The sequence below is a fragment of the Mus caroli genome, chromosome 9 (genome assembly GCF_900094665.2).
Source record: "Mus caroli chromosome 9, CAROLI_EIJ_v1.1, whole genome shotgun sequence".
Taxonomy (NCBI): Eukaryota; Metazoa; Chordata; class Mammalia; order Rodentia; family Muridae; genus Mus; species Mus caroli.
Genome location: NC_034578.1, coordinates 115,308,865 through 115,322,080, shown reverse-complemented (window position 1 = coordinate 115,322,080; position 13,216 = coordinate 115,308,865). Strand labels below are relative to the sequence as shown.

The window sequence follows — 13,216 nt, the reverse complement described above, 5'->3', positions numbered from 1 at the left end:
ACAGAATTTTACGATGTAAGAAGCTGAGAAGAACTTACGCGTTTTCCCATTGCAACAGAGCACGACATCATTTACCCAGTCTGTGTGGTGCTCCATAGATGCTATGTATGGATCTTGCTGAAATGGAAAATCACAGAGTTTATGACAGAGAGCAAAACCCACAACAGAGTTCAGCCACACTCAGATTCGTTATTAATATGACACACCATCACACTTAAATTAAATCCATAGTGACCCTTCCCCAAAATAGGAGATGCTTCCGGAGAGCTGATGCAGGAAATAGTTTGTTTCAGGAAAGTGTCCGTAACGAAAGTCTAGGTTCCCACGGTTGTCTTACACACAATGGTGGCATAGGTCACAAGCTCTGGGCTAGGCATGGTATGGGGAACAGGGTGCAGGAGGACAGAAAAGGCCCAGGAAACCTGAGGCAGAAGAGCTGACCCGTGGTACCCGTGGTTCACTAGTCTCGCCTAAGGGCAAACGGAGACAAGCACGGGCTTTTAGCTTCCGGCTGCTGTTTGTAACCCTTTCAGTGAGTCCCTACGATGCCTGTCCTTCAGAGAAGACTATGAGGTCTGAGACACAATGCTTGCAGCAGCACCAGATTCCTATTCATTGGCTCAACTATGAGAGCGCCTTTTACAGACAGTGTCAGTTACATCCCACACCCAAACAGACACATTTATATACTTCATAGGCAAGAGCTCTTTGCATGTCTAAGAACCAAGGCTATGCAATTTGTCATAGAGACCAGAGAAAAGATGTTTGAGGGCAGGTCAGCCCGATAGCCAGATTCTTCTAGGCAAGGTCTTCTAATTTTCTCTCAATTTGTTAAAAATACTGCAAACTCTCAAAAACTCAATAGTCTAATTCGAACATGAGCCCCTATGGCGTGTAAAGGGAAACAAAAATGCACGTTCTTACTTTCATGCTTTTGACAATGCCTTCATCTGTTCAAGAGCTCAATGCCTGCTGGACTGAGCCCGCTGGCGAAACCTTACCTGGCAGTTGTGGCCAAGTACCCTCTTTCTGCACTGAACACTGGTTTGCAGAGCAGGCTAAAAGACAGACTTAGAAAACAGGTTCTGGCACCAGAGGTCTGAAGTGAGTCTGAGCTCCGATTCACTGCCACAATGGCCATTTAGCCATCAGGATTCTCAAGTGCTAACAGTCTTTTTTTTTTTTTTTTAAAGATGTATTTATTATTATATCTTATCTAAGTACACTGTAGCTGTCCTCCAACACTGCAGAAGTGGGATTGGGATCAGGTCTCATTATGGATGGCTGTGAGCCACCATGTGGGTGCTGGGATTTGAACTCAGGACCTTCAGAAGAGCAGTTAGTGCTCTTAACTGCTGAGCCACCTCTCCAGCCCCCAAGTGCTAACAGTCTTGAGAAGCACTGTGGAAATTCAGATTGCGGTGAGCATGAGGGGACAAGGCACACAGTTAAGAGGTCAGTAAATGGCCCCAGAAACTGCTTTCTACATCACTCACAGGGCAACCTTCACAAACCCAAGAGCTCTCTCCCTCCCCTTTGACTGCAGCTCTCCCTTTCCATGCATTTACATGCCCCTCCCTGCTTAAGCAAGAGGCTTTCAAAACTGAGGCGTGGGTGAGTGGTGGCAGGGTGCTTGTCTAGCCAGCATGCACAAGGCCCAGGACTTGAGGTTCAGCACTGCAAAAGCAGCAGCAAAGCCTCAGGAAGGCCCAGGAGTAGGAGAGAGCAGCCCGGCAGCTTCACACCTACCACATTAGCCAGTAAGACCCTAGTGTGTTGTGAGGTCCTTAGTCACTTTGTAAAAGTACACACTCAACATGTGTCTTTCTACTCTCAGCACCATTATCAAGAGACTTTTCGGGTTCATAATTAAGCCAAAATCCCATGGAAGGTGCTCATTCCTCACCAGCTGAATCTTTTTACTCCGCTGTGGCAGCAAACTCTTAAAGCAAACTCATTTATGGCACCCCTGAGTTAAGTAAAAATACGTGTGAAACTTTCCTGGAGGCGTTTTCTCACAGGCTTACAGAACTCTGGGGATGTCTGTATAGAATATATTAAGCAGCCCAGTGCTCAGAGATGAAAGCCGGGACTGAGCAAAGGAGTTCCATCAGACAGAGCCACTGGTCCAAGATGCCAGTTAACCCAAACCCCTGGCTCCCGCCTTACTTACCTTGTGCTGATTGACACTCCATATTCTTATGATGGAGTCTCGACCTGCTGTGAACAGTCTGTTGAGTGCTGGGTCCAGTTGCAGGGCATTGACTCCATTCCGATTGTATTTCTCCACTTCATCTCGAATTACATAAGAAACCTAATGGGCATCAACAGAAGCCAAGCCATGGTGAGGTGTAGCCTGCTAGTGCCAATTCCAATACTAAACTAACTTCAAGCTAATGTTATCTTACTTCAGGAGGACTGAAGTGCTGTGAGAAGAATAGCATTACTGACAGCCCAGCTCAAGACAAGCAGGTCTGCTTGCTGCTAATGACCCAGACATCTCAGTCTGCAAGCCTCCTCTCAGCCCTTTTTTTGTCTAATCCATTTCAGCAACCTTTCAACAGTGTATACTGGAATATACCCAATATTCCACTGAGGCAGGACAGTTAGTCAGAAAACAGAGGAACATGGGAAGAAGCTGCCACCCCCACCAATCCTGCTGTGCCTCTCCTTGGCTGACAGACAACAGGACAAGATCTGTAGACCCTTACAAGTAGGACTGTGCGATGGCTGGTGCCCACGAATGCTTTGTCCCAGCACATCCTCCTCAATGGCATGCATGGCTGCAGCACATAGAACGCCCACGGGCCACAGGGCTCTAGAGCAAGCTTTCCTTAAAGCCCACAGAGCAGAGCAGAGCAGAGCAGATGGAGCAGCTTGCCTCACTCACTGCTGAAGAGTGAAAGCGCACAGGAGGTGATGGAGTCCTTGCATTACCTGAATGGCCTCTCTTCTACCCTCACACTTGAAGGAAGGAAGTTTGGATTTGAGGGCTGACTGAGGATTGCCTGGCATGTGCATGGCCTGGGCTCTGTCTCAAGCATGACAAAGAAAGAAAAACAAAGATGGATGTCTGTGTACAAAGCTCCTTTAGTTCCTTCAGTTTAGCACTTACTGTCACCACCAAACTCCACACCTTCAGTGTCTATCAACGAGGCCAAATTTGTGTTCTCTCCTGACACCTTACCTTACCCTAGGCTATCCCCAAGCTTTTAGAATCTTGTGTTTTGACATTTCTGGATTTTTGTCCTTTGCTGTACATTTAGAAAGCACTTTTACTTCTAGCAGTTTTGATGCTTCATGTCTGCAGATGAGGCCCGTGGGGATACTGTTTTCCTTGTTCTTGAGTGTCCATCTTTGGACAGTGGAATTTTCTAACTGACCCTTTGTCTTTTACACAAACCATTTTATCGCTTTCTATTTATTTATTTGGTTTTTCGAGACAGGGTTTCTCTGTATAGCCCTGGCTGTCCTGGAACTCAATTTGTAGACCAGTCTGGCCTTGAACTCAGAAATCCGCCTGCCTCTGCCTCCTGAGTGCTGGGACTAAAGGCATGTGCCACCACCGCCCAGCTTCTATTTATTTTTGAAGGGACCTCTTTTACTATTATTTGCCATCTAGCCCAGGCAGGCCTGGAACTTTCTCTCTATGGCTCAGGATGGTCTTGAGTTCCTAATCCTCCCACCTCAGCTGCTCAGGTGTTGAGACTACAAGTATGTGCTGCCACACCCAGCTTCTACTATTGCGTTTTCCAACAAATTATAGTACAATGAAAAGTAGACATATCTTTAAAAAAGATTTATTTATGTATATGAGTACACTGTAGCTGTCTTCATACACACCAGAAGAGGGCATCAGGTCCCATTACAGATGGTTATGAGCCACCATGTGGTTGCTGGGAATTGAACTCTGGACCTCAGGAAGAACAGTCAGTGCTCTTAACCACTGAGCCATCTCTTTAGCCCCTAGAAATATCTTTAATAAGGAAATGGCTACACTACCATGTATTAGGCTGGAAAGATGGCTCAGGTAAAGATGCTTGCCACACAAGCCTGGAAACCTGAATCTGATCCTTGGAATCTATGTAAGATGGAAGTAGAGAACCCACTCACAAAGTTATCCTCTGATCTCTGCATGTACCATGGCATATGATCCCCACTCTAACAATAATAATAACAAAGATTTAGAAAATTTACTCTACAGACATTTCTATGTGGTCATTAAAAGGAGAAGTAGAATTTATACAGTGATTGGTTCTTAAGTCAATTCACAGTAAACTTTATTCAAGTCCAGCAGGACAAAATGTGCCTCTTGTTTCACAAGAGCAGAAGAAATACAAGGGCCTGATGCAGAGCCCCAGTTCATACTATGAGATGTCCAGGACACTATAAGGCCCACACGGTCTTTAGCCATGAACAAATGCTGGTCTTGTGTGTTGGCCTCCACTGTTCCAGCCTGTGGAAGGAGAAGCAACAACAACCCCTGAATCAAGATAAGTGGGAACTATCCCAATAAACTCATTGTGGTTATTAAAAAAAAAGATGTCTAGACACAGAAAGACAGAAACAAATCCAGAATTTAATGTGATTTATTTTTATTTTAATTATGGGTATATGTATGCATTTGTGCATGTGTGCACTGCCTATTGAGGTCAGAAGAGGCTACCAGAAGCAGGGGTTAGAGGAGGTTGTGAACTACCTGACATGGGTCCTAGGAACCAAGTAGAGGCTTCTGTAAGAGCAGTATACGCTTAACTGCCGAGCCATCTCCCAGTCCCCGGATTTAATACTCTAAAAAATTACTAAGTAAGTACCTACCAGTTGCCAGGTACAATTTTAAATGTAGAGGATTGTGGGTCGAGCAAAGAAGTCCTCCTGGGGTAGCGTTCTAGGGAAAGAGCTTAAATGAAAGGAACAGCAAGCCAAAAGAAACCTGGGCAGACGCATCTAATAAGTGAACAGTTACTTCCTTATAACTTCACTGTGACAGTTGGAAGGCAGAGTTGAAAACTCATGACTAGTCTCAACTGCCTGCAAAAGGGGCAGGCACAATGTGAGCTTTGTAAGGTATCAGGAAGCCAGGCCTTTGGTAAGAGACACATACTTTGTAAGAGCCAATTAAAGGGACTCAGACAGGAGAAAAATGACAGGGTAGCAGCCACCAGCAAGCACAGTGCAGGCCTCTCTGACTCAGTTATGTGGAGACCCCTCCTTTAGCACCTGGAACCTAAATGTCCTCAGGGTCATTGGCAGCCACTGCAGAGAAAATCAGAGAGAAAGCTTTCTTTCTCTGACTCTCACTTAAAAGTGAAGTCATGGCTTTCCTTAACCCAACTTCATCTCTGCATCAGGCTGGGCTCTGGTGTACCCGCTGCACAGGGTCTCACAGGCTCAAACTGACCAATTGCCAGGTTTGTACTCTTTAGTAGAGACTAGGATAGAGCATGCTTCCAAGCTCACTGCAGTTGCTGCTCAATTCAGTTCCTGTGACTGTGGGCTATAGTCCTTCTTTCATAACTGCCTGTCAAAGTTCCATCTTTGCTCCTAACTACTGCCTGCTCTTAAAAAAAATGTCCTTTCTATATGTGATACACTGTTACTGTCTTCAGACACACCAGAAGAGGGCATCAGATCCGATTATAGAGTTGTGAACCATCATGTGGGTGCTGGGGATTGAACTCAGGACCTCCAAAAACAGCAGTAAGTGTTCTTCACTGCTGAGCTCTCTCTCCAGACCGGCTGCCTTCATTCTTGCTCATGCTTTTCCCATGGCAGCCCCTTCTGCACACCACCACAACACAACAATTTTCATATAAAAATGTCTATGGGTAGCTTATAGAATAAAAACAAAACTTACTTTTATAAAAGAGAGGACCAGGGGCTGGAGAGATGGCTCAACTGTTAAGAGCACTGACTGCTCTTCCAGAGGTGCTGAGTTCAATTCCCAGCAACCACATGATGGCGCACAGTCATCTGTAATGGGATCTGATGCCCTTTTCTGGTGTGTCTGAAGACAGCTACAGTATACTCACATAAAATAAATAAATAGGTATTAAAAAAAAAAAAAAAGAGAGAGGACCAGACAAGGTAGTGCATGCCTTTACACCCAACTCTTGGGAGACAGGGACAGGAGAATTTCTAGGTCAGCCTGGTCTACAGTGAGCCCTAAGAAAGACAGGGTGTGTAGAGAGACTGAATCTTAAAACAAAAGCAAAGCAAACAAAAGAGGAAAGGGGTGGGTTGGTGTGTAGCGGCACTCGCTACCAACCCCAAAGACCTGAGAGCTCCATGCCTGGACCCACGAGGTGGGAGGGAGAACCAACTCCTATAAGCTCTTCTCCAAATGGCTCCCCCCACCCCAAGAGGAACTTCAAAGCTTTCTAACCTCACAAAGGGAACACAACTCAGGCTCTTCAAGGCTGACACTAGGTAACTTCTACCTGGGTATCTGAAAGACACCAGAACGAGACCTCCATGTTTTCTGAGTCTTCTCACCTCAGCTGATGACTGCATGGCTCTTCAGGATTCTACAGTCTGTGGATGACTCTTCTCCCACTGTGGCTGACTGAGAGCAGGCACACACTGGGACATCACTGAGATGAAGGGGTTGCTGGGTGTGATGTGGTTCCCGAGTTCAGAGCCCACCACTGACTGCTCCTCACCTCACATACTTTACCACAGGACACGCAGGCCTCCCCCGTCCAGCCTGCAGCCACTTCTCTGACTGCATCTGCTACTCCTTTCTCTAACCCAGGTCTCTTTTCTGCTACACAAACAGGCCGCACTCCTACCTTAGGACATTTGCATCGGATATTCTCATTGGAATGTTCGAAATCTAGATGGCTTCGTGATTGTCGCCAAAGCCTTTCAAGTCACCATCTCAAGTAAGGCCTTCTCAGCCCAGAACAAAAATTCCACTTCTGCTTAGCATGGTGGCACAGGCCCTCAAGTCCAGCATGTGGGAGGCAGAGGCAGGCCAGTCTCTGTGAGTTTCAGGCCAGGCAGGGCTACATACTGAGTCTAGTCTCAAACCACCAGTACCACCACTTCTGCTTCTTCTACTGCCAACTATGGTCAGTTTTTAACCTTTAGTCTATTTTCTGTTTGAAAGAATGATATAATCACATAGCATATACCTACTGTGCACACATTTCAGTTCACACTGTCGACATCCATTCATTTGATCTTATCCTCTTACATCTTTCTCTTGAACCTTTAGGCATGTGTGTCACTGTCTAGTTGTTTTTATCTTTACTATTTACATATGTTCATTTAAGATAAAATTTACAGTGAAACATACGGTAGATACTTGTGATAAATCAGCTCACCTGTGCAATACAAACACTTACAAAGACAGAGCATCATCACACCCTACAAAGTCCCTTCTCTCCCCAGTGTGCACACACCATCCTCAAGTAACTCTAACTTTGTCCTATCCAGTTAACAGGGGCATGCAGCTCCCGAGCAAGGCTACGTCCAGATAGCAGGTTAGTCTAGTCCAGTCCAGTCTAGGAAAACCAAATATAACCATTATCCTCCATCTATCCCTCTTGTCCTGTCCTGTAAGCTAAGACTTTCCATTTGTCACTTTACTCCACTGGTTCTTTTTTTTTTTTTTCCAAAAAATTTATTTATTTATTATATGTAAGTACACTGTAGATGTTCTCAGATACTCCAGAATAGGGTATTAGATCTTGATATGGATAGTTGCGAGCCATCATGTAATACTGGGACTCGAACTCAGGAACTTCGGAAGAGCAGTCAGTGCTGCTAACTGCTGAGCCATCTCTCCACTCCCTACTCTGTTGGTTCTTAAACAGTATTTTAGGGCTGGAGAAATGGCTCAGCAGGTGAGACGCTTTGCTGGTTCTGCAAGCATGAGAGTTCCCAGAGCCCACGTAATCCCAGGTGAAGCAGCACACACCTGGAATCCCAGTGCTTCTGTAGTGTGATGAGAGGTGGGGATGGCAGAGGTCCTGGAGGCTCACGGGCAGTCACATTGCATATGCCCTGGTGAATGACTGTCTCAAACAAGAGGGAAAGTGACTAAGGACAGCAGAGGTTATTTTGATCTCACCTGTGATGTGGATACTTAAGTCTACATTCACATGCACGATGGACATACTAACTTCTTAGGACACACTCTAGTTTGCCTTCTTCTAAACCAGGGGTTAGCAACAAGTTCCTGAAGGACAAACCTAGCCGAATCCTTTTTTCTGTGAACTAGTCTTGCTGGATAATTGCCAAGTAACCCACTAGATGAATATATTATATTTTGTTTGACAACTACATAGAAATTTCCAAAGATGGGTATTTAGTATTTTGTTTCCCACAATAGCAATATTCCTATAATAAATATTCTAGATAAGTAGAGACAGATTAGACACATATGTGATTTTTGTAGAAAATTTCTTTTAAAGACAAGGGTCTTACTACATAGCCCTAGGTGACCTAGAATGCAGCGTGTACATCAAGCCTGCCTCTGCTTCCTGAGTGCTAGAATTAAAGGAGTGTGCCACTATGAAAGGCTAGAACACATTTTTAAAGTAAGGAACTGTGGGCTCAAGGCGCTGCCTTTAAGTTTGGCAAAGCAAGACACAAAGTGGAAAATGTTATGGCTCTGTTTGAAGTTAAAATTCACATCAGATAGCAAACTGGAGAAGCACAGGCATAAGTTTCAACCACTGTCAATTCTGCCCTTAAAGGAAACTTCTATCTAGAGAGGTTTTGGTTGTTATGGCTTGGGAGGTACTATTACATCTAGTGGGCAGAAGTCAGGGGATCCTAAACAACTTAAAACACACACGGCAGCTTCCTTACCTCCTGCAGGGAAGACCGAGTTACCCTAATGTATAAAGAGTGAGCAGGCTGAAGTGACACAGGACACTACACAGTTGCTGTTCTTGAGACAGCAAAGAACAACTACAATTTATACTTTTGCACCATTTGTAAGTTCTTGCAATGTGCATGCGTGCGTCCCTTCTGTGCAACAGGAGATGAAATCAGCCTCCGAGGCTTCTAACACTGCTCTGTACCTACTGGACAAATCCTAAACCTTCTCTTAGCAGGCTAATCTCAGATTTTCATAGGAAATAGTGTCTAATCACAATCAGTTTGCTGTTGAACAAAGTGCTAAACACCAAATTCTACCTTCATCCTCTGGCCAGCTGAGCGTGGAATTAGCTTCTCCCTTGGTCTATATGCACCAGCCGACATCTAGCCTATTTAAACACTTCTTTTTTGGCACTTGATGTGATTTTCTTCTCTACTCTTCTCTGTTGTGTGTGTTGTCTTAAAAAATGTTTTTAAAAGATGCTAAGGACAGAAGTCAAGAGCCTTGTGAGAGGCAGGCATGTGCTCTACACTGAGGTGTATTCCCCCAGAGTCAAGGATAACTTGGAGCCAGTTTTCATAGTCCACTTTGTGGGACCCAGGAATCAAACTCAAGTCTTCAGGCTTGGCAGCAAGCACATCTCCCCTCCAAGCCATCTTGCAAGACCATGTCTTTTAAGTCTTTACCCTAAACTGAACAAACTGATAATCCTTACTCTATCAAGAACCACTGTCCTAGTGTGTGGAACTGGACTAAGTTACAACTTAGTTGGAATCAGCGTTTTCACCCCCCTTGGCCTGGAGGCTGGGGCTTCAGTGCCATCAATGCCATTTGAACGGGTAAAGCTGGGGGATTTTTACATTCCTGTCACCTCACTGATCCTGTAAAGTATTATTTGTTAGTGAGCGTGTGAGTGCCTGTGCGCACGCGTGTGTGCGTGTGGTGCACAGGGGCATAAGCATATACGGACACATGCATGTGGAGGCTAGAGGGTGACCTGGGTGCCTTCCCTCATTGCTCACTCTCCACCCTGTTTCTTTCATGGGACCTGGAGTTTATCGATCAGCAGGACTAGACAGCCATCAAGCTTCAGGGACACTCCAGTTTCTGCCTCCCTAGAGCTGAGATTCCAAGTGCCAACCCACATGCCAGGCATCTTTTCAAGTGAGGGGATAGAGATGTTTACGTGGGGGCAGATATTCAGATCCTCATGTTTGTGCTACAGGCCTTCCACCAGACTGACCATCTCCCAGTCAGCCCAATTTTAACCATTAAACAACCATTAGTAGTGAGCACACAGGGCCAACAAATGGAAGTCAGTACTATAAAGAGGACACTCATTCAGAAAATGCCACAGCTTTCCAGCCTTATGCTGGGTTACTCACCTTTGGCCCTCCCTTCTGAACACTGAGTTCAATCTGTGGAGTGTTTACTGACTGCTAAACCCTTTTAGTCTCTTCTCCTCTGTGCGGCAAGTCTATGCACTCAGTCCACTTTAATGACTGAATGCATTTTTTTTTTTTTTGAGGCAGTGTGTCTCGTGTAGCCCAGATTGATTGATCTCAAACTTGGTAGGTACTGGAGGATGACCTTGAATTTCTGATTCCCCTGTCGTCACCACAGAAAAACACACACATACACACAAGCAGCGCTAGAAGTACAGGCGGGTACCAAGCAAGCCTGGTTTTATGTGGAGCAAGGGGTTTGAACCTTGCTCAGGACAGGAAGGACTCTGCTAAACGAGCTTTATCCCCAGCACACAAGGCAGCAAGCAAAACTCAAACGCACACCAAACCAACGTGATTTGGGGAAACCCAAAGCACCCACGGTGCAGGTCAGCGAGCTCATCACTGGAGATTCCGACGTTAGGGAGATGAGGACTAAAAAGGAAGCCCGGAAGATGCATAGTGAGGACGGTGGAGGGCGGAGGCAAAGCCCATCGCTAAGGAAAGGACACTGTCATTTCCTCCAGCACAGCGCTCCCACGTGCGACCCGGCCCCGCCACGCCCCCGCAAGGCCCCTCGCTTCCCGGCCTCACCCACCCGCGGGCGCCGCGAGGCCTCCGCCGCCGGGTCGCGGCTGTTCCGGAGGAAGGCGGCCGAGAGCAGAGGCAGGTGAGCGGGCAGCAGGCCCATGGCGCCGCCGCAGGCCCGGTGTCCCGGGACGGCGGTTCGCCGGGACGGCGGTTCCCCGCGACCGCTCGCGAGGCCCGCGCGCCCAGTCCGCCCGCCGCCACCTCAGGCCGTTGGCGCCCCGGCCCCACCCCTCGCGCCGCTGCGCCCCGCCCCGCCATCCTCCGGCTGTCGAACCCCGCTAGCCGCGGCCCGAGGCATCCGCCCGCCCGCGGGGGGACCAGACCCGACGGCAGTGTCGCCAAGGCCGCGGAGCCGGGCCGCCATACCTGCACTTTCCTCCGCCCGGCTGTGTTCTGCCGGTGATGGGCCGCCATCTTGCATGTTGACACTCCGACGTCACTTCCGGGAGCGTTGAAGCGCCAGCGGATGTCCCGCCCTACTCTGTGGTTGGGTAGAAGGTAGGTAGGGCGTAGGCTTTCCGGGCTGGTTGCGAGGGGAGGCGCTGGCGGAGAAATAGCAGAGTGTGGGCGGGAACGCTCATGGAACCAGGGCTGGGGGCCCGTTCAGCTAAGCCCCAGGGCCGTCCCAGCGCCTGCATGCAGAGGGAAAGCGCTCAAGAGAGTCGTGCTTAAGTGCCCCAGCCACTTAAGCCAGTCCTTAGCCACTGGACCACTCTCTAACTCCATATTTATAGGTTTTAAAAATAATAATAATAAAATGTTGTTGTCATTTAGTTATTTGAGGCATGGTCTCTCTGTGTAGTCCTGGCTGTTCTCAAACACCAGCGGAGAGGACAACTTGTGATAGTCTTCTTCCACTATGTGGGCCTTGAGATTCTAACTCAGGCTTGGCAGTAGGCACCTTTATCCAGTGAGTCATCTCAGCAGCCCCCTCAGGATCTTACCCAGACTCTCAAGTGCTAGAATTACAGACGTGTGCCTGTACAACTGTAATATGGATCTTAGGATGTTAAGTGAGATAATGTTCGCATAGACCCTGCTAACTTGACAATATATTTTAAGTGATCGTTTTGGCAAAAACATGACCAAAGTACTATAACCCCTATGAAAACCTACTACCTTTATAAACTAATTTAAAAAATACAAAGGGGCTGGAGAGATGGCTGAGAAGTTGAGAGCACTTGCAGAGGACCTGGGTTTGGTTCCCAGCATCCACCTGGGAGTTCATGAACTGCTATAAACTCCAGTCCCACACGCCCCCTTCCGGCCTCCACAGGTACTGAATGAAGGTGGGACACCGGCACACGCAGGTAGAACACTCTCTCTCCCAAAAGAGAAGTAAATCTACAGAATTTCGAAGAGATACACTTGCATGGATGGAAAATGATTCCCCCGGAAGACATGCATTATTAGATGAAAATCTCAATGCCAGTCATGGGATAGCTTCCTATGACATGGTCAGGGACGACCCAGAAGCCCCTAAAACAATACAGGCCATAGCTGTTGCACTTGGTTGCCCACCGAAACTAAGTAGCAAGACACTATTGCTGGAGACACTGTATACTTTGGTAGCTGGACACAGAGACATCAAAGTGCACTGACCCAAAAACTTCTCTGTGATGACTGGCTTTCATAGGTGCTGTGCATCCTGCTAGGGAAAAAGAAGCATCCGTGATAAATCAGCCGACCACCTTGCCAAGCAAGATGTGCCCGCTGCTGTAGGGTTATGAGGGTAACCAACTACTTTTGGATTTGAGGTCTGTTCTGGAAGGAATTCCAGCCTGGTAAATCCCATGGCTTGGGCATCATGGCCACAGGGAGGAACCTATTACTGTTGTTTTGCTAAATTACATGTTATCAGACTTCTTTCTAGAAATTTATATGTATATCCACAAATCCGTACTGTCCTCAGCCACAGCCACAGGTGCTTTTTGTAGCAAGCAGTTGATGCAGAGACTTAAAATGCTGAGACTAACTGATTGTTGGATGCTCAACTCTAAATAGGCATCGATATCAACTCCACCCTAAGTCTTGGGGAACTCTGAAAAAAATGGTAGAAAGGATGTAAGAGCTGAGGAATGGGCGGAGCCTGTGGAATGCTGTCTTTCGGATGGTACAGCCATTGCACCATGTGCTGCTATGGTTATCTGCAGAAGACCTATAAACATTCCAACACGTGGCACTGAATGAACTCTGGGTTCTTAACACTGAAAAGGAGAGGACATGAGGGTAAGATGTGTTGAGGGTTCCTAGAGGAGTTGGGGAAGGACATAGGAGTTCCTGGAGGGAGTAGGAGGGGTTTCTTGGGGGTAAAAGAAGAGCTGAGTTGGGGGGTGCACATGGCCAA

At 47.0% G+C, this 13,216-nt stretch overlaps 1 protein-coding gene across 2 annotated transcripts in view; it reads right to left on the bottom strand.

The window, feature by feature from the left end:
* The window catches only part of Wdr48 (WD repeat domain 48), a 34,288-nt gene extending 22,965 nt beyond the window's left edge, over positions 1-11,323 (bottom strand). The window contains exons 1-3 of one of the 2 annotated variants that reach the window (XM_021171866.2): positions 11,236-11,323; positions 2,174-2,314; positions 39-117 (exon numbers count right to left, since the gene is read on the bottom strand). In XM_021171866.2, coding sequence (XP_021027525.1) covers positions 39-117; positions 2,174-2,314; positions 11,236-11,283 — 268 coding nt within the window. In that variant the 5' untranslated portion in view covers positions 11,284-11,323. Of the gene's footprint in view, positions 1-38; positions 118-2,173; positions 2,315-10,876; positions 11,015-11,235 lie in introns of those variants that run through there. The other variant, XM_021171865.2, reaches the window with a different exon arrangement.
* Between the last annotated feature and the right edge of the window lie 1,893 nt (positions 11,324-13,216).